General features: G+C 38.4%; 1 protein-coding gene across 2 annotated transcripts in view; it reads left to right on the top strand.

Moving 5' to 3' along the window:
* LPP (LIM domain containing preferred translocation partner in lipoma) overlaps positions 1 to 20,246 on the top strand; it is a 681,585-nt gene that overhangs the window by 232,961 nt on the left and 428,378 nt on the right. For both annotated transcript variants that reach the window (XM_030860949.3, XM_060298293.2), the window contains one exon: positions 416 to 616. In XM_030860949.3, coding sequence (XP_030716809.1) covers positions 424 to 616 — 193 coding nt within the window. In that variant the 5' untranslated portion in view covers positions 416 to 423. The remainder of the gene's footprint in view (positions 1 to 415; positions 617 to 20,246) is intronic.

Genomic DNA, 20,246 nt, shown 5'->3' with positions numbered 1-20,246 from the left:
CCCCTCCCTTCCTTCCTCCCTCCCTTCCTCCCTCCCTCCCTTCCTTCCTCCCTCCCTCCCTTCCTTCCTCCCTCCCTTCCTCCCTCCCTCCCTTCCTTCCTCCCTCCCTTCCTCCCTCCCTTCCTCCCTCTCTTCCTCCCTCCCTCCCTCCCTCCCTTCCTTCCTCCCTTCCTCCCTTCCTTCCTCCCTTCCCTCCCCTCCCTCCCCTTCCCTCCCCTCCCCTCCCTCCCCCACCCTCCCTTCCTCCCCCTCCCTCCCCTCCCTTCCTTCCTTCCTTCCTTCTCTCCTTCTCAGAGTCCTTTTTCAAGATTTTATTAAGTATGGATTAAGAAGAAGTAATAACGAAGTGAAGTATATTGCTTTTATTTTTGTGTTTCTTTAAAAACAACTGTTGTTTGTTTCTTTTTAATTCCAGATTCAACAATGTCTCACCCATCTTGGCTGCCACCCAAAAGCTCTCCTGAGCCCCTTGGCCATGTGTCTGCCCGGATGGAGACCACCCATTCCTTTGGGACCCCCAGCATTTCAGTGTCCACACAGCAACCACCGAAGAAGTTTGCCCCCGTCGTTGCTCCAAAGCCGAAGTACAACCCATACAAGCAACCTGGCGGTGAAGGTGAGTGAAGGATTGCAGAGGTGGGTGCCCCAAATGGGAGAGTTCAATATAATAAAAAGTGATTTGTAGTACAATGTTGTGTTGCAACAAGGTAGCTCAAGAATTTGTGGTGTGGTTATCATAGTGTATAGACTGTCAAAGGTTAAAAGGCATCAAGTAACCATCTAGGCAGCTCTTCTTTGGGGAATAAAGATTGAGATCTCTTAGGGGTTATATGACTATGGTTATACAGTGAGTTCGGGCCAGAGCTAAAACTAGAACCCTCATCTCTTCATTCATAGCTCAGTGCTCTTCTACTGCTGTGTCCTCCATCCCCATCCCACTGTCTTGTAGAAATGTGTCTACCACCCAGTCGTCCCTCCCCCTTGCCATTGGACATGTGTCCAAAAATGATGCCAAACAGTGGACTCCCCTCTAATGTGAAGGGAATAAAGACACGGTTTCTTACAGAGAAGGAGGCAGAGGTGTGAGGAAGTCTAGCGGGTATGACAGTCGATGTACACCCAAGGGGCAGGATGGGGCAGGTCCTATATTGTGTTGGCGTATGTGAGAGGGAGGAGAGAAGCAGGTAATGGTTGCACTTCAGACCCCTCCACGAGGGGTCAGATTCACCACGAGTGCTGTGAATGCCGGTGAGTTGTCCCCTTGGCCGACTCTTCCTGCATGGAGATGCCCCATCCTCGTCACTGGACTCTGTGAGGTTCTCTCACTGTCTAGCTGGTTCTCTAGGGACAGTGGCATCATCTCTGATCCTCTGCAGCTCTTTGCTCAACTGTTTGTTCTTTCTTAACATACCACCTCACACCCTTCTGTCACCCGTCACAATCCTATTTGTATCACCTTCTCCAGTGTCTGGACTTGACCTAGATCCGAAGCAATCACTCCCTTCCCTGGGTTTCCACATACATCTTATTCTGACTGTCACCTTCCTACTTCTTTTGTTGTTCCTCCTGCTCATTGTGGAGCACAGGCTCCGGACGCGCAGGCTCAGCGGCCATGGCTGACGGGCCCAGCTGCTCCGTGGCATGTGGGGTCTTCCCGGACCGGGGCACGGACCCGTGTCCCCTGCATCAGCAGGCGGACTCCCAACCACTGCGCCACCAGGGAAGCCCCCTCCTGCTCTTCTTAATCTGCCACTACTGACCAGATAGTCCGCGTGAGGCACTATGCTTTTCATTGTCATTTTATTGCCTTCCCTATAACCCCATGAACTAAGTATTTTTTCACATAAAGAAATGGAAGCTTAGAGAAAAGAGGTGACATTCTCTGTGGTTTTGTGGCTACAAAGTTTCTGAAGTGAGGCTGTGGTCTTCACCCAGCCTGCTATGCTGCTGGTCCTTCTCTTCCTGGCATATGTGGCACTCAGGCCCCATATGATGGTGATACTTCCCTACTTCCTTATAAGAACGTAAGCTTTGTTTCCCCATTTAAGCAACAAGACGTGGTTTCTCACTCATCCTTATGTTCCTCTTGGCTCTTATTATGCTACTGTGTTTTTAGTGGGAATGATTGTGTATGGTCAAATGTATGTCTGTATGTTCCTATGTGTATATATATTTGGATGGGTGGCGGATGGCTGCATGGGTGAGTGCACTGCTCAGTAATTCTTCTCTTGCAATAAACAGTTTGGAATGTGGCATCCTCTCTCGAAGCAACTCAGTCTCGCTGAATTTCTGAAGTCTTGAGTCTTTCTTGCAATTCTGCCAATCTCTCTTTTCTTTTTAATATAACCTTTTTTGAATACGTAAAGGAAGAAATTTCCCTTGCATATATACATTTTAAAGACAAACGTGGATAAAGGTTCATGGATATTCAGACTTTTTAAAATATAGCTCCATCTCTTCATCTGCTATATATTATGACATGATATTTGTTAGAAGTGTAAGATTTGCTTTCCTTTATATTTAATTTAAATGTTAGTGCATCCTCTGTTGCTCTCAGTGTTTTTATAATTCATGTTATTTTTGTTTAATTTTTTATACACTTTCTAAAGTTTATATCCATTTTCTTTTTTTGTCCATTTAGAATGTTCTGTACCATTAGTGAAATCCCCAGGTAGTAGGTAACACAGTTTTCATTTACCGCGTGAGTTGATGAGGTCTCGTGTCTCAGCTTACGCCATTGCCATTCTTTGCCTATGTACATACGCGCCCTCAATTTCTAGCTCATAAAGCCTTAACATTCATAGCTTAATTCAGGCCCTGACTTCCAAGAACCTCAGCCACAAAGACAGAGTGTAGAACTAACAGAAATCACACAGTCCACCTTTCGCTGGTATAAAGATGAGAACTGCAGTGCAGAGAGTGTGAGTGTTTTTTGCAGAGATGCACGGCCTGCTTGTGGTCAAGTTGGTACCAGTCCTCGGGTCCCCTTTGTTTGAGTCCAGAGTTATCAGGACTTTGTATTGTATTCTACTCTGTCCCTCAGCCATAACCTCTATGTGTCTCATACAGTCCTTTTCATAACTGTCCTTCTGATAGACTTACTTGTGTATGGTCCTGTCTCCTTTGGTAGACTCAGACCTTTTAGAGGCTGGGGCTGCCTGACTCATGCCTTTACTCCCAACAGCCTCCAGCAGGACACCTGACACCTAGTAGCTACTCAATGATGTTTGCGGTGATAATAGTAAAGTACAGCAATATGAGCGTGCTTTTCCAGGCACAGATTCGAGCTTCTTAGCCACTTTTTAGGCTTTATGGTTCTGTTTGAATTTCTTTTACCTCGTCGTCCCATTCCTTGAGCTTTTTAGCCCAGGATTTGTTTAACCACTGCTACCTTGAAGTTACCGATTACATTTCTCACCTTCGTATTATGTCTGTAATCTCTGGGGTTTGCTTTCTCATTTTTGATTTCTGACTGTGAAAGTAGAGAAAGTATCCATATGTTTTCCACATCAACGTATATTTATGTGGTACCGTATGTTATAATTTTTTACAAGGTATTCTGCTAATAACTTTCTCTAAGGGCTTTGGCACATTTAAGAGTACGTGTACTTTTTTTTCCAAGTTAGTAGCTCTTTAGCCCTTAGGGTCTTTTTATTTTACTACCATTGTTCTCATTTTTCATTGATTTTTTTTTTTCAATTGTGTCTCTTGGAATGTCCCTGCATTTCCAAATACCTCTTTGTGTCCTGTACTATATGCTTATGAGCCCATATATATATTTTATTGTTTTGTCTTCTTGCAAATTTTACCATGTTAAGTGTCTACATATTTTTTTATGGAATGAAGTTGGTATGTATATATGGTTTTGTCTCATCACCTTCTGTTCTAGACTGATGAGAGCAATGAGATGATGCAATTTTTCTTTTGGTCTTTAAAGTACTAGCAGTAGTAGTTGTTTTTTTTTTTTTTTTTAAATACGTATTAGTGGATATATGTCAATCCCAATCTCCCAATTCCTCACACCACCACCCCTACCCTGCCACTTTCCCCCCTTGGTATCCATATGTTGGTTGTCTACATCGGTGTGTCAGTTTCTGCCCTGCAAACGGTTCATCTGTACCAGTTTTCGAGGTTCCACATATATGCGTTAATATACTATATTTGTTTTTCTCTTTCTGACTTACTTCACTCTGTATGACAGTCTCTAGAGCCATTCATGTCTCTACAAATGACTCAATTTCGTTCCTTTTTATGGCTGAATAATATTCCATTGTATAATAATATTCCATTGTACCACATCTTCTTTATCCATTCATCTGTCGATCGGCATTTAGGTTGCTTCCAGGTCATGGCTATTGCAAATAGTGCTGCAATGAACATTGGGATATCTTTATGAATTACGGTTTCTCTGGGTATGTGCCCAGTAGTGGGATTGCTGGGTCATGTGGTAATTCTATTTTTAGTTTTTAAAGGAACCTCCGTACTGTTCTCCATAGTGGCTGTATTAATTTACATTCCCACCAACAGTACAAGAGGGTTCCCTTTTCTCCACGTCCTCTCCAGCATTTGTTGTTTGTAGATTTTCTGATGATGCCCATTCTAACTGGTGTGAGGTGATACCTCATTGTAGTTTCGATTTGCATTTCACTAATAATTAGTGATGTTGAGCAGCTTTTCATGTGCCTCTTGGCCATCTGTTTTTCTTCTTTGGAGAAATGTCTGTTTAGGTCCTCTGCCCATTTTTGGATTGGGTTGTTTGTTTTTGTGATATTGAGCTGTTTATATATTTTGGAGATTAATCCTTTGTCCGTTGATTCGTTTGCAAATACTTTCTCCCATTCTGAGGGTTGTCTTTTCATCTTGCTTGTACTTTCCTTTGCTTTGCAAAAGCTTTTAAGTTTCATTACGTCCCATTTGTTTATTTCTGTTTTTATTTTCATTACTCTAGGAGGTGGATCAAAAAAGATCTTGCTGTGATTTATGTCAAAGAGTGTTCTTCCTGTGTTTTCCTCTAAGAGTTTTATAGTGTCCGGTCTTACATTTAGGTCTCGAATCCATTTTGACTTTATTCTTGTGTATGGTGTTAGGGAGTGTTCTAATTTCATTCTTTTCCATGTAGCTGTCCAGTTTTCCCAGCACCGCTTATTGAAGAGACTGTCTTTTCTCCATTTGTATATCCTTGCCTCCTTTGTCATAGATTAGTTGACCATAGGTGTGTGGGTTTATCTCTGGGCTTTCTATCCTGTTCCATTGATCTGTATTTATGTTTTTTGTGCCAGTACCATATTGTCTTGATTACTATAGCTTTGTAGTATAGTCTGAAGTCAGGGAGTCTGATTCCTCCAGCTCCGTTTTTTACCCTCAAGACTGCTTTGGCTATTCGGGGTCTTTTGTGTCTCCATACAAATATTAAGATTTTTTGTTTTAGTTCTGTAAAAAATGCCATTGTTAATTTGATAGGGATTGTATTGAATCTGTAGATTGCTTTGGGTAGTATAGTCATTTTCACAATATTGAGTGTTCCAATCCAAGAACATGGTATATCCATCTGTTTGTATCATCTTTAATTTCTTTCATCAGTGTCTTATAGTTTTCTGCATACAAGTCTTTTGTCTCCCTAAGTAGGTTCATTCCTAGGTATTTTATTCTTTTTGTTGCAGTGGTAAATGGGAGTGTTTCCTTAATTTCTCTTTCAGATTTTTCATCATTAGTATATAGACATGCAAGAGATTTCTGTACATTAATGTTGTATCCTGCAACTTTACCAAATTCATTGGTTAGCTCTAGTAGTTTTTTGGTGGCATCTTTAGGATTCTCTATGTATAATATCATGTCATCTGCAAACAGTGGCAGTTTTATGTCTTCGTTTCCAATTTGTATTCCTTTTATTTCTTTTTCTTCTCTGACTGCTGTGGGTACAACTTCCAAAACTATGTTGAATAGTAGTGGTGAGAGTGGACATCCTTGTCTTGTTCCTGACCTTAGAGGAAATGCTTTCAGTTTTTCACCATTGAGAATGATGTTTGCTATGAGTTTGTCACATATGGTGTTTATTATGTTGAGGTAGGTTTCCTCTATGCCCACTCTCTGAACAGTTTTTATCATAAATTGGTGTTGAATTTTGTCAAAAGCTTTTTCTGCATCTATTGGGATGATCATATGGTTTTTATTCTTCAATTTATTAATATGGTGTATCACATTGATTGATTTTTGTATATTGAAGAATCCTTGCATCCCTGCGATAAACCTCACTTGATCATGGTGTATGATCCTTTTAATGTGTTGTTGGATTCTGTTTGCTAGTAATTTGTTGAGGATTTTTACATCTATGTTCATCAGTGATATTGGTCTGTAATTTTCTTTTTTTGTAGTATCTTTGTCTGGTGATGGTGGCTTCATAGAAAGAGTTCGGGAGTGTTCCTTCCTCTGCAATTTTTTGGAAGAGTTTGAGAAGGATGGGTGTTAGCTCTTTGCTATATATTTGATAGAATTCACCTGTGAAGCCATCTGTTCCTGGACTTTTGTTTGTTGGAAGATTTTTAATCACAGTTTCAATTTCATTACTTGTGATTGGTCTGTTCATATTTTCTATTTCTTCCTGGTTCAGTCTTGGAAGGTCATAACTTTCTAAGAATTTGTCCATTTCTTCCAGGTTGTCCATTTTATTGCTATAGAGTCACGTGTAGTAGTCTCTTAGGATTCTTTGTATGTCTGTGGTGTCTGTTGTAACTGCTCCTTTTTCATTTGTAATTTTATTGATTTGAGTCCTCTCCCTCTTTTTCTTGATGAGTCTGGCTAATGGTTTATCAATTTTGTGTATCTTCTCAAAGAACCAGCTTTTAGTTTTATTGATCTTTGCTATTGTTTTCTTTGTTTCTATTTCATTTATTTCTGCTTTGATCTTTATTTCTGCTCTGATCTTTCCTTCTACTAACTTTGGGTTTTCTTTGTTCTTCTTTCTCCAGTTCCTTTAGGTGTCAGGTTAGATTGTTTATTTGAGATGTTTGTTGTTTCTTGAGGTAGGCTTGTATTGCTATGAACTTCCTTCTTAGAACTGCTTTTGCTGCGTCCCATAGGTTTTGGATCATTGTGTTGTCATTGTCATTTGTCTCTAGGTATTTTTTGATTTCTTCCTTGACGTCTTCAGTGGTCTCTTGGTTATTTAATAATGTACTGTTTAGCCTCCCTATATTTGTGTTTTTTACATTATTTTTCCTGTAATTGATTTCTAATCTCATAGCGTTGTGGTCACAAATGATGCTTGATATGATTTCAATTTTCTTAAATTTACTGAGGCTTGATTTGTGACCCAAGCTGTGATCTATCCTGGAGAATGTTCTGTGCACACTTGAGAAGAAAGTGTAATCTGCTGTTTTTGGATGGAATGTCCTACAAATATCAATTAAATCTGTCTGGTATGTTTTGTCATTTAAAGCTTGTGTTTCCTTATTAATTTTCTGTTTGGATGATGTATCCATTGGTGTGAGTGAGGTGTTAAAGTCCCCCACTATTACTGTGTTACTGTCGATTTTCTCTTCTATAACTGTTAGCAGTTGCCTTATGTATTGAGGTGCTCCTATGTTGGATGCATGTATATTTATAATTGTTTTATCTTCTTCTTGGATTGATCCCTTGATCATTATGTAGTGTCCTTCCTTGTCTCTTGTAACATTCTTTATTTTAAAGTCTGTTTTATCTGATATGAGCATAGCTACTCCAGCTTTCTTTTGATTTCCATTTGCATGGAATATCTTTTTCCATCCCCTCACTTTCAGTCTGTATGTGTCCCTAGGTCTGAAGTGGGTCTCTTGTAGACAGCATATGGATGGGTCTTGTTTTTGTATCCATTCAGCAAGTCTTTGTCTTTTGGTTGGAGCATTTAATCCATTCACGTTTAAGGTAATTATCGATATGTATGTTCATATTGCCATTTTCTTAATTGTTTTGGGTTTGTTTTTGTAGGTCCTTTTCTTCTCTTGTGTTTCCCAGTTAGAGAAATTCCTTTAGCATTTGTTGTAGAGCTGGTTTGGTGGTGCTGAATTCTCTTAGCTTTTGCTTGTCTGTAAAGCTTTTAATTTCTCCAACAAATCTGAATGAGATCCTTGCAGGGTAGAGTAATCTTGGTTGTAGGTTCTTCCCTTTCATCACTTTAAGTATATCATGGCACTCCCTTCTGGCTTGTAGAGTTTCTGCTGAGAAATAAGCTGTTAACCTTATGGGAGTTCCCTTGTATGTTATTTGTCGTTTTTCCCTGCTGCTTTCAATAATTTTTCTTTGTCTTTAATTTTTGCCAATTTGATTTCTATGACTCTTGGCATGTTTCTCCTTCGTTTATCCTGTATGGGACTCTCTGCTCTTCCTGTACTTGGGTGGCTATATCTTTTCTCATGTTAGGGAAGTTTTCGAATATAATCTCTTTAAATATTTTCTTGAGTCCTTTCTCTCTTCTCTTTTTGGGACCCCTATAATGCGAATGTTGTTGCCTTTAGTGTTTTCCAGAGGCCTCTTAGGCTGTCTTCATTTCTTTTCATTCTTTTTTCTTTATTCTGTTCCGTAGCAGTGAATTTCACCATTCTGTCTTCCAGGTCACTTATCTTGTTCTTCTGCTCAGTTACTCTGCTATTGATCCCTTCTAGTGTATTTTTTATTTCAGTTATTGTATTGTTCATCTCTGTTTGTTTGTTCTTAATTCTTCTAGGTCTTTGTTAAACATTTCTTGCATCTTCCCGATCTTTGCCTCCATTCTTTTTCTGAGGTCCTGGATCATCTTCACTATCATTATTCTGAATGTTCCCTATCTCCACTTCGTTTAGTTTTTTGTCTGGGGTTTTATCTTGTTCCGTCATCTTTTACATAGCCCTCTGCCTTTTCATCTTATCTATCTTTCTGTGAATGTGGTTTTTGTTCCACAGGCTGCAGGACTGTAGTTGCTCTTGCTTCCCGACACAAAGTCTGCTAGTGTTGGAGGGTCTCCTGCAGAGGTGGGGGGCACCTGTGGCTCACCACGGGGACAAGGACACTGGCAGCAGAAGTTCTGAGGAGTACTCCTTGGCGTGAGCCCTCCTGGAGTCTGCCATTAGCCCCACCCAGCAGTAGTGTTCTTTTTCCTGTAATCAGGGTCCTTTCTTTGCTTCAAATTTTCAAAAATTCCTCAGAGCCTTAGACTTTGATGGCAGAATAGGATATAGATCTTTCTTTTTTTTGTCCTTCGTAGATACCAAAGTACGTGAGCTTTTTTCCTGTACTAATACATTATTTTATGGAGATGGTTTTGAAATTTTCCTACTGTTGTAACTCTGGCAGTTGGAAATTTTCTCTTTCTGTCTCTCTCTCTCTCAATAGTTTGGCTGAATGACGTTTGATAATATTTTGTATCCCTCATTACAATAGATTATCATACAGAATGATTTGTAAAGTTTGCAAGTTTGTAAAGTTGGAGTTATCTTACGGCTTGAGTTTGACTTTCTCCAGTGTCTCAAGTTTCTTTTAAAAAATATTTTTTATATAAGATTTTTAAAAAAATGAATCCATAGGGTACAAATTCCAGGTGACCCTTTCAGTAGAATTCCTTTTACTTGTACACTCCTTTGTAGTTCATACAGCACTTCCATATTTATTGTTATTTAATTCTCAAAAGAGAGTTTTTACTGTAGCTCTCTGAGTTAGGTAGAACAGATGCTATTGCCATTTTACTGAGTGGTAAAGTACCAGAAGTGAAATAACTTTTTCCATAATCATGTAGTTAGTAAAATTGTAGAGCTAGGCTCTATTCTTTATATCTAGGGCTCTTGCTGATTTTAAAGGTTTCTATTTATTAGAGATTGGGCTAGACAGCCTCATCTATTTTAACTCCATTATTTTATTATTTCATGATTTTTCTTTGAAATTAATTTCAAAATGGTTGCTCTTTTCACAAACTTTTCCTATGTATATTACCTTACACACTTCTGTAAAACATAAACAAAGCCTCTGTTTTCAAGCTTTGCCTACATTGCTTCACCTTGACTTGTAAAGTCAAATCAGAATAGGTGAAGTGAATTCTATTCAGTGAGGGTCCTAAGCCTGGAAATTTTTTACTAGATCTCTCTGTGCTTTCTACTACCTGAGGTTACTAACCCATTCTGTGGAGAGGGAATAGTTATAGGTGATTGATAATCTGGGGTAAACATAGTAACCAGAGCAAACGTCCTCATAAGCAACTGATCTCCCCTGATGGAAATGGCAGCCAAGCTTGTTTCCATTCCACTCTCCTGCCAGAGCCATTCTTCATGTTTTAACCACAAAATCTTTGCGCAGCAGAACTAGAAAAGTGTTTGAAGGTTTTCTAGGCCAATTCTTTTACTTGTCAGATGTGAAAACTGAGTCTGAGAGGGAAGAGAATGTCTTCCAAGGTTACCCAAGAGTTTGGGGCTGAACTGGCTCCAGAGCTCAGGCCCTGAATGTGCTCATTCCATTGGGTCTCCACTGACTTAGATTGGAAGAGACAAAGTTGGGGCTTGGTTCCTAGGAATTGATGAGTCTGATTATTGTTACTTGGTGCACAACTAGCTTTCAGTGATATGAAGTCATGTAACTTGGTCAGGCAGCACATATTTGTTTTCTCAACAGATGGCTAGAATGTGAGGGAAACGGATGGCCACCTATGGCAATATATTTGAAGAAGTAATTTAGAATGGATTTTTTCTGCCATTTTTAATCTTGCCCATATAAGCCAATTTGATGCTGCTTCTCTTCTTACAGTTAGTAAAAGCTTTTTCTTTTTTACATCTGGAATAATTGGTAGTAGAAAATATATAAGGACTGACGGTGAGCTCTGAACAAGGTGATGTTAAAATATTTATACTTGCAGTTCACGCTCCTGTCTCTGGAGTCCTATCGTCTCTCTTCCCTGACATGAAAGGTGAATCTGGCCTGTGATTTTGGAGGTACAAATGGGAAACATCTTCTTTATGTAGTTCTGACAGCCCTGTTAAGTTGCCAGCCATCACAGAAGAACACTCGCGACTTCTCAGACTGTTTGTTATAACCATGCATGGTCTGTCAAGAGGACAGTCGCAGCTTCACTGAAACATCAGGAACTCTAATGAGACTCGAGTTTGACTGGCATGTCCCTTTTCTGGTTCAGGGTAAGCATGTTGAGCCTCATCTATCACTGTGGAGTGCCAGTACATGAGTTTTAATTTTCAGAGCCTCAGGGGGAAAAAGGACAAGCTGTTCATTCATTAAAGGGTTGGGTAATAATTGTATTAATTTGATCTTTACATTGCACCTTCCTGAAGAGGAAAGAACTTGTAATTCTTTGGGTGAAATCGTGAAATCAGATCTTACTAAATATTCATAGGTCTTATTGACACTGCAAAGAGCCAAGGTTCAGTGCTGACTTGGTGGTCAGGGTATTTACATGCCAGCCTCAGTTTCACCACTTGACCTTGGGCATTACAATTTTCTATTCCATATTTCTTAATTTGTAAAACTAGTTGTTAATATTAGTTATCTCACCAGATTGTTTTGAGGATCAAATATAACAGTGAGTGTAAAAATGTTTTATAAATTATAAAATACCTTACGACTCTAGAAATTACTTTTGCATACTTATTAAACAATCATTTACTTAAAACAGAATTTGTACCAGACACTCTTCTAGGGGCTGAAGTAATGAGCAAAACAGAGATTGATCTCTGCCCTCATAGAGTGTATTTCTTATTATAATAAAAATAACTAGTTGCTTTTATTAATATTAAGTAATATTTATAAAATTATAAAACAGTATTTATTTAATAAATGCATTTTATAATTTTATACACACTATTACTAATAATTTTTCTAAATTATAATACTAGTACTATAAGACTAATAAGTATATAGTAATATAAAAATAATTATTACTACTAATAATATAAATACTGGTAAACAGTATTAACCTCTAATAACAGTGATAGGAATCACAGTGGCTCAGTTTTATATATATTATAAAATTCTTGAACCAGGATGAATCTTTAAAATTATCTAATACAATCTCATTGGTCAGATAAGGATAGTTAATTCCCTAATCCATTTCTAGGAGGTATGGGACCTTTTCTCTAGGAATGCTGTAAATAACAAATCAAAATTGTTGAACACAGACAGGGGTTAGTACCTCAGTTTTCAAGGCTCAGAGCGCTCAGGTGGTTTGCTCAATATTACAGAACCGTAAGTGGTGAAGCTGAGTCTGGATCCCGTGGATCCTTCCATTATGGCCACTGTTCTGCGTCACTGAAGTGTTTTGGGTGACTTGCTTAGAATCTACAGTGATAGAATTAACGTATGTGCATAGAGTGAGTGGATTAGATGTTTTAGAACAAAAACGAATTCCTGAATTGTTGACAAAAATCTCTTTTATTTTGTAACCTGTCAGCTTAATTAACTGCTGAAGTGAATGCCTTCATGAGGTGGTCGATTCCTCATCCGTGTCTGACTCCAAACACTGTGAATAATGCAATATTGTGTGGTGAGGTGCTCTTTAATCTTCATTTTTAAATTCTATAAATGTGTGATACAATTTTCACTCCATGTTTTAAATGTGAAGAAAGCTTAATTTCTTTTTCAAGAATAAAAATAAATGTAGAACTACAATAAGGCGTCACCATACACCCTTAAGCCAGGTAAAATAAAAAATCATATATGCTGGCGAAGGTGTGGAGAAGCTGAATCTCTCATACGTTGCTGGTAGTTGTATGTAAAATGGTGTAATAACTCTGGAAAACTCTTTGGCGGCTTTTTTTTTTAAAACCCACATAAATGTGTACTAACCATATGATTTAGCAGTTGTACCCTGGAGCATTTAATCCAGAGACATGAAAAATTATGTTCACAAAAACTCCTGTACATGAATGTTCATAACTTTTTTCATAATGGCAAAATACTGGCAACGTCTCAAATGTCCTCCAATGGGTAAATGTTTAAATAGACTCAGGTCCATGCATACAGTGGAATAGTACTATTCGTTAATAAGAAGGAGTGATCTATTGATACAGGCAGCATCCTGGATTCACCTCAAGGGCATTGTGCTTAATGAAAAAAGAAAAATCAGTCTTGAAGGATTACATAAACCGTATGATTCCATTTATAAGACATTCTTGAGATGACTAAACTCTAGTGATGGAGAACAGATTAATGGTTGTTAGGGGACAGGATTGGGGATGGAGTGGGGCAGGGAATTCATACCAAGAAAAAGCAACAGGGAATTGGTGGTGGAAGAGTTCTGTATCTCAATTGCAGTGGTGGTTACATGAACCTGTACATGAGTTGAAATAGCATAGATCTATATACACAGACAAAGGAATTCAGGTTAAAATATGGTGAAAACTGAATAAGGGCTAGTTAACAGTAATGAAACAATGTCAGTTTTCCTGGCTTGGATTTTGTATTGTATCTTTATCAGACGTTACCATTGGGGGAGCGGGGTGAGCAGTACATGGGACCCTTTATACTATTTTTACAACTTTCTGTGAGGCTATATTTTAAAATAAAAACTTTCACAACCATAAGGTAAATACATACATGTAGATTTCTTAATGTTTTCTTGTCCTTCTCAAGGTGCCATCTTGCATGCACCATTTGAAGATCCCTGTTACAAAGGTGGTTTACACCAGTGTTTTTCAAAGCTGGCCAGTCATCAGAAAGACTTGGGGAACATTAAAAAAAAAAACCACGGTCCCTGGGGCTCATGTCAGTCCTACAGAATCAGAATCTCAGGGCATGGGTCCCAGAAATCTGCATTAAAACAAAATGAAATAAAACTCGCCAGATAATTCTGATTGACACTCAACCAAAGTTTGGGAACCATTTGTTTATTTCAGTAACTCCAGGGGCCAATCTTTTAATGCCCTTGAACCTTCTCCAGGTCCTGTGGGTACAGACTCTCTCCTTAGTAAAGGATAGTGGCTGTGGAAGTCTTATGCATCTTTTATCGTATGAACAATGTAGCGATTCAGGGGCTCAAATCGTCCTTCATGATGCTGTGCTTTTCACCATAAATACCAGTTTCCTTCATATGTTGTTCCAAGGAATTTTAATTGGGATCCAAAACCAGAAGAAGATGTAAATAAAAAAGATTCTTCTAGAATGCCTCAGCAGTGCCCAAACTTTTTCATTGTAGAGCACTTGCTCTTGTGTAACTTCAGGTAACAACGCCTGAAATGTCAGCCGATTTTGGGTCACAACAGGCCTATGTAAATCATCTATAAATGGATTCATTATGAATATTATAAAAATAAATCCGACACCTAAGCCTTTGGGTAAATGTGCCATATAAAGAAATCATACCCTGGAACAATGATTGACCCTAGGAGCTGTAAAAGAAAGAAATATCATGCTGTTATATTTTTATCATCCTTCCTTAAATTTACAGTATCCAGAGACTGGACGGCTGAGGATAGCACCAGAGAGAGAGGAGGGCAGATCCCTGAGGTGTGACACCTAGACCCTGCTAGCACTTTGACCTTCCAGCATTCTCTCTTACTATCCATTCTGTATGTTGTTCTGTATCTTGCTGCTTTCAAGCAGAATAGATGGTCTGCTAGTAAAGGTAGACATATAATAGCAGAAGTTGAATTCTGTGAATTCTGTAAGCCCTTAAGAAGATGAAGGATGTGGTGTAGGAGGAATTGGGGAAAGCTTCACAGAAGAGGGGACATCTGAGCTGAGTCTTGGAGAGTGAGTTAGTTGTTAGCCAGGCAGAAGAGGGTGGTGGACAGCATGACGTGCCAAGCAAAGGGAACGGCATATGCAAACGCAGAGCAAGGTACCGGTTCTGACCCTTGTAATTTTAGCAGCTCTTTGCTGACGTCCTTAGGTGGTGCATCGGGGCTCCTGTGAACTTTGCAATATGAGCAAAGTAACTTCACTCTGAGCAGACTCAGCATCTCGTGTGCTTTGACACACATCTCTAGGAATAGCTCCAGGAAGTTGGGTAGCTACAGGCAGGAAGCACCAAGAAACAAAGCATACTGATCTTATTACACCATGGGCGAGAGCTACTATCCTGGTGGTCTTGGCCAGAAGGATCAGGCCATTTCTCTCCAAGCGTCTATCATGCTTGAGAATGAAATGTTTCTGTCTGTACAGATGCTAAGTCCAAAAAGCAGGGGAAAAAAACCAAGTCTCTTTTAATTCTCCCCAGTCTAGGTCAAAGTAGCCTTTTTTACGTAGTCAAACACTCATCCTTAAGAATGTGAGATGTGAGGCAACTAAAACATTTTTTTCTTTTTGGTTCTGGTTTATCTCCTTTTTGGGGTGATCCTGAGAAAATAGGAAGCAGTGAAGGAAGAACTTTATTATGAAATATTCACTATAACTTGCAGCTTTAAAGATTTTGTGTGTGTGTGTGTGTGTGTGTGTGAATAGATTTTGAAGCACTTTCCCACATAGAATCTAATTTAATAACCACCATATCCTGTAACATTATTATGGTTCCTATATTATTAAGGTTCCTAGAGACAAATGAACAATTTGAGATTCAGAGGACTCACAGCAAAGCTTATAAATGTAGAAGCCACATTTGACCAAACTTGAGTGTTTCCCTTAAGTAAAGCATTGGTAATATACAATAACCAGTGCATAATAATTGTTGACCACTGCTATTACTAAAACAGTTTCTCTGGGAGAACTTCGTTGTAACGATGTGAAAGACTTTTTAGTGGATTTATTAGTCTGTTTCATCTGCTTCACTGTTAACCTAATCTTTCAGTTACACTATAAAAGATGGGTATCATCACCCTCAGTCTACAGAGAATATAATACAAAGTGAAACAGCCAGCACAGGGCAAGGCTGGGATTTGAATCCTTGCTTCCTAACTCCAAGTCCAGAGGTTTTCCTTGGCACTACATTGCATCTCATGTTAATGCTATTATTATTTTTTGAAAGAAGAAAATTCTCACAATTATTTTCCCTAGTCATTACCATTCAGAGATATTTGAAAATTGAATTTGTCCAAAAATATGTGAAAATTACTTAGAATCACCTGTGCATGGGTGTGTATGGGATGAGGTATGAAAGTATAAAACAGCCAAAGTAATCTCTGTAAGTCATTACCAAGAAGACATTATTTCAGAGGGCCTTTGGAAGAACCATTTGAAATATCCATTAATTCTGGTGAATTATGTCATTTTGCTTAGACTTGTTTGATGTCACTGGTAGTTTTACTGACATTAAAATGAAATTAAAATGACATTTAAATTTGCAGATATTTCTGTTATTGAACTGTTCATATATAATAATGACTTGTAGTTTATTAAGTGCTTCCTTTGTAAAAAAAATATTTACTGGAAAAAGAAATCTCCAAGTTATATGATGTGTATCTAGAAACATCACCATTTGAGGTGTCATTCATACCCACCCAGTATGGTTCCCAGTAGACTGAATTTGCATTTTCATATCTCACCCTCTGCCTTTACTTCAGTTCCCCTACTCGGCCCAGTTCAGATGCACCTTATGCCATTTTTATTGAACAGAACTCTATAATAGATAGGGAAAGAGTAAAAACACATGCTAGCCCTTAAGCAGTTTATATTTTCATTAGAAACCTGCCATATGAAAATGATCAGGTAACTAACAATATAAAGCTATAAATTCTGTCTGTGAAGTGGCTTTATGGTTAACTACTCAGAGGGTTCAGAAAGAAGAGTCTACTTGGGGCCGGGACAGGATTGGAAGGATAAAAGAGGGGAGGCTCAGAGGAGGCAGTGGTTTAGCACATAGACTCACATCAGATAGATCTGGGTTCAAGTTTGGATTTTACCCCTTACTTCTCTAGGAACTTGGGCTAACTAGGTTAAGTAGCTACTTAAGCTCTCTCAATATGTTCTTACATTAAAATAGAGATACACGTATCTCAAATTTTCAAAATTAAGTGAATAAATTGGCATAGTATCTGGCACAAAATAAAGGTGAAATGGATGGAAGCTGCCAGCATTATTGTTGCTATTATTATTATTAAAATTAAAGCTTGAGCATTAACCCTGGGAGTAATAATCCATAGCTTTTTCATCTATAGATTTTTAATCATAATTGTCTAAATATAATTCTTACTGGCTATTTTTTAAAATAACCATGGTTTTATCTGTTCTATGATAATGTTTTGCTAATTGACATGTTAGGATCAGCTTGTCTTATTCCTGGTAGAATTGTGATGTGTTTATATGTCCTTTTTGGAATTTGCAAAACACCTTTCTCAGAGAGAGGCCTTACTTTAACCATGTCAATATGGAAGAAAAAGAATTCATATGTATGGTATCTCTTTAAGAAGGAACATTTTTATTCTTGAACTAGTATCACAGATAATAACATAAGTGAACATTATATAAAGCAAACTGTATAAAGTAAACCATTTTTATTAATTTAAAAACCCTTTTGTTTTCTACATTCTTAAATGAGGCAGAGAGATTTTAGAGTTGTTATTATTTATATCATCACATAAAAATAATTAATTAATTTGCTTAGGAATTTTATGTTGGGTCCCATTTATCTCTGGGATTCATACTTGGAATTTAGCCTGTCTCCTGAAATTGTATTTAAACTTGGTCTCCATGTGTATGTCTTTTTCAGGGAAAGGGTCCACATGTCATCAAATCCTCAAAGAGTTACTTAACTCACTCATTAAGAAAGACAACATCCCTGCCTAAGAGGTCACCAGTCTCCCAAGCCAGTAATATTAATGCTGCTTAAATAAAAGCCAGGGTTTCCTTTTCCTCTTGCCAAATGTAGGAGGCAGTGTCTGAAGAGAGAACCGAGCATTTGGTGGTGATGGTGGTGCAGGTTCTAATAATTATATTAGAAATTACAGTGAATGTACAATATAACATACAATGCATATACACAATTATCTCATGATATATAGTTTTGATACACATTTATATCTATTTGCACATCTCCTCTGGGCCGTGCATATGTAAGGCGAGGCATGGAGATGGATAAGGCATGGGCTCTTTCCTCTAACCATGCAGGGGTATTCATTCCCATCTGACGGTTGAGGAGATGGAGGTTCTGTGATGAAATTGACTATACCTGGTCCTACAGGTAGAAAATAGTCAAGAGGAGATTCTTGAGTTCTTTATACTGCAATATGCTTTCTGTTGCCTAGCATATAATTATTACCCATACATTTTTACTTATTTCTCTTATATGTGAATTTAAAATGTCATATTTGTTCTGCTTCCATTATTGCAGTTTTGAATGATGATTCATCAGTGCAGTGGCCTATTTTAGCGAACCACAATAGCTTGGGTAGAAAGAAAAAAAAAAAAGATTCAACATACTCAGGAATGGAAAGCAGCCATCTTTTTATAGCTAAAATTGCAAACATCTGGCAATTACTCTGTTCTACCTCCCTTCAAAAAAAAGAAGAATCATCCCTTCAACTGCAGCCTGCCGCTGTGTTTAATCAAGGCAGCTATGCAAGCCTCAAGGAGCAATAGGTTTTGATTCAAGGAGGCCATTGCCTAACCCAGTTGGCCAGAGTTTCTTTGGAAAGTACACCATTTAATACTCGCCATATGCTACTGTGTTATATAATGATAATAATAGTAATACGGCAATTAATGGCTGTAGAAAATCCCCTTTTGCTTTCCTGCCCTGGTTCATTTGTGGTGGCTCTTCTGGCAGCTTTTATATTTTGGAGGTTAACTGTTTGGGTCAAGTTTGCCTCTCCATCCTCTGGAGCTTTCTTGTACTCTTAAACAGAAAGTTCAGCTACATCAACGCAAGCAACAATTACTGATTTGATTTTATTATAAACTGGTCTAGTAAAATGTTGAAGGAACAAATTGATTTCTTTTGAAAGCCTGGCAGTGATCATATAGTCAAAAAAACAATCCACCATGGTTATGATTCCTTCATACCCCACCCTGTTTCTTGTTGTGATAATTGTTTGTGAAACTAGTTCTTCCCTCCCTGGCAAAAGTCAGCTCTGTTGGCAGGGGAAGTGAGAATGGCTGGTGGTTTACAATAAGGCTGAGAGTCAGAACTTCTGCATTTTTCTCTTGGGGCCAGTGCCAGCTTTCATTCTGGCCTTGACCAATGTGCTTACCTTTCTATTCCCCATTTACCTTTCTCTTCCTCTGAGCCACTGAAGGGGAGAGGTGGACTTTTCCCTTCCCAGGTTCTGTCAACCTTATCACCACTGTTGCCTTTGGCTATAGGGTATCTCGGTGAATAATCATTACTGATTTTGAAGGGATGGAAAAGATGTAGTATAAAAAAAAAAAAGGTTCAATGGCACAGTGATTTTCAAAAACAACCTCAAGAACTAAAAATAGGGTGTTTTCTAGTGTTATAGTGTTAGCATATTATGGTACTTGGAAATCATAGACATTCAGTGGGGGCCTTGAGTTTATTTTACATTTGCTTTTATGCCTTTGGTAGATCTGTTTTCAATACCCAAAGCCACAGCTCTACCCTTGATAAAATAATTTTGCTAAGCTGTTTCTCCTGCCAGTCTTCCCAAAATTCCAGTGAATTCTGCAAACATCTCATTAACATAACTGCAGCTTTGGAAGAGGTGAGACTGTGAATGGGGAATTTCTGGTTTAAAAAATAAATAAATAAAGGGAAGAAAAGGACAAGAACTCCCAACAATCTGGAATGCATATCTCACTCAGTACAACTTTTCCATATAGAGCCTGAGAGAGTAATGGTCTCTGGAATCTCAAAATGTGTGTCTCCCTTTCTCTGTCTGCATTCAATGTATTACTTACTGATAGCTCTGACCTTTCTCCTTCATGAGCCCATCTTAGAACTTGGACTCTTTTATCACAGCCAATGTTGTTGCCTATTGCCTTTCTCCTTGATGACCCTGCTAAAGTGGAAGAGGTAATGCCACTGTCTTTCTACCATATTTTCCCTTTACTTTGGGGCTTAAAATCTACAAACATTTTAGAAAACGGCCCACACACTATTGCAGAGGGCTTTAAATGTCTCTCAGTTGTTCTCTACCCTCATGACATGCAAAAGAATCACCTGGGGAGCTTCTAAAAATACCAAGACTTGGCCTTCACCCTCTGATATTCTAATATAATTGATCTGGGCACCTTTTCTTTTTTTTTTAAGACACTTTCGAAGCTTTAGAACCGCTGAGGCAGACCAGTCTCTCTTCTGATACTTGAGTTTCTACTGTCACTTACAAGGTGTTTTTCAGGCTTTTCTTGAATATTTCTAGTGCAGGAAACTGAAACTGGCCTTTCTGTCTTTGGACAGTTCTGAGTTTTTGGAA

This window comes from Globicephala melas, chromosome 4 (assembly GCF_963455315.2).
Source record: "Globicephala melas chromosome 4, mGloMel1.2, whole genome shotgun sequence".
Classification (NCBI taxonomy): Eukaryota; Metazoa; Chordata; class Mammalia; order Artiodactyla; family Delphinidae; genus Globicephala; species Globicephala melas.
This window is presented reverse-complemented; position numbering and strand designations above follow the sequence as displayed.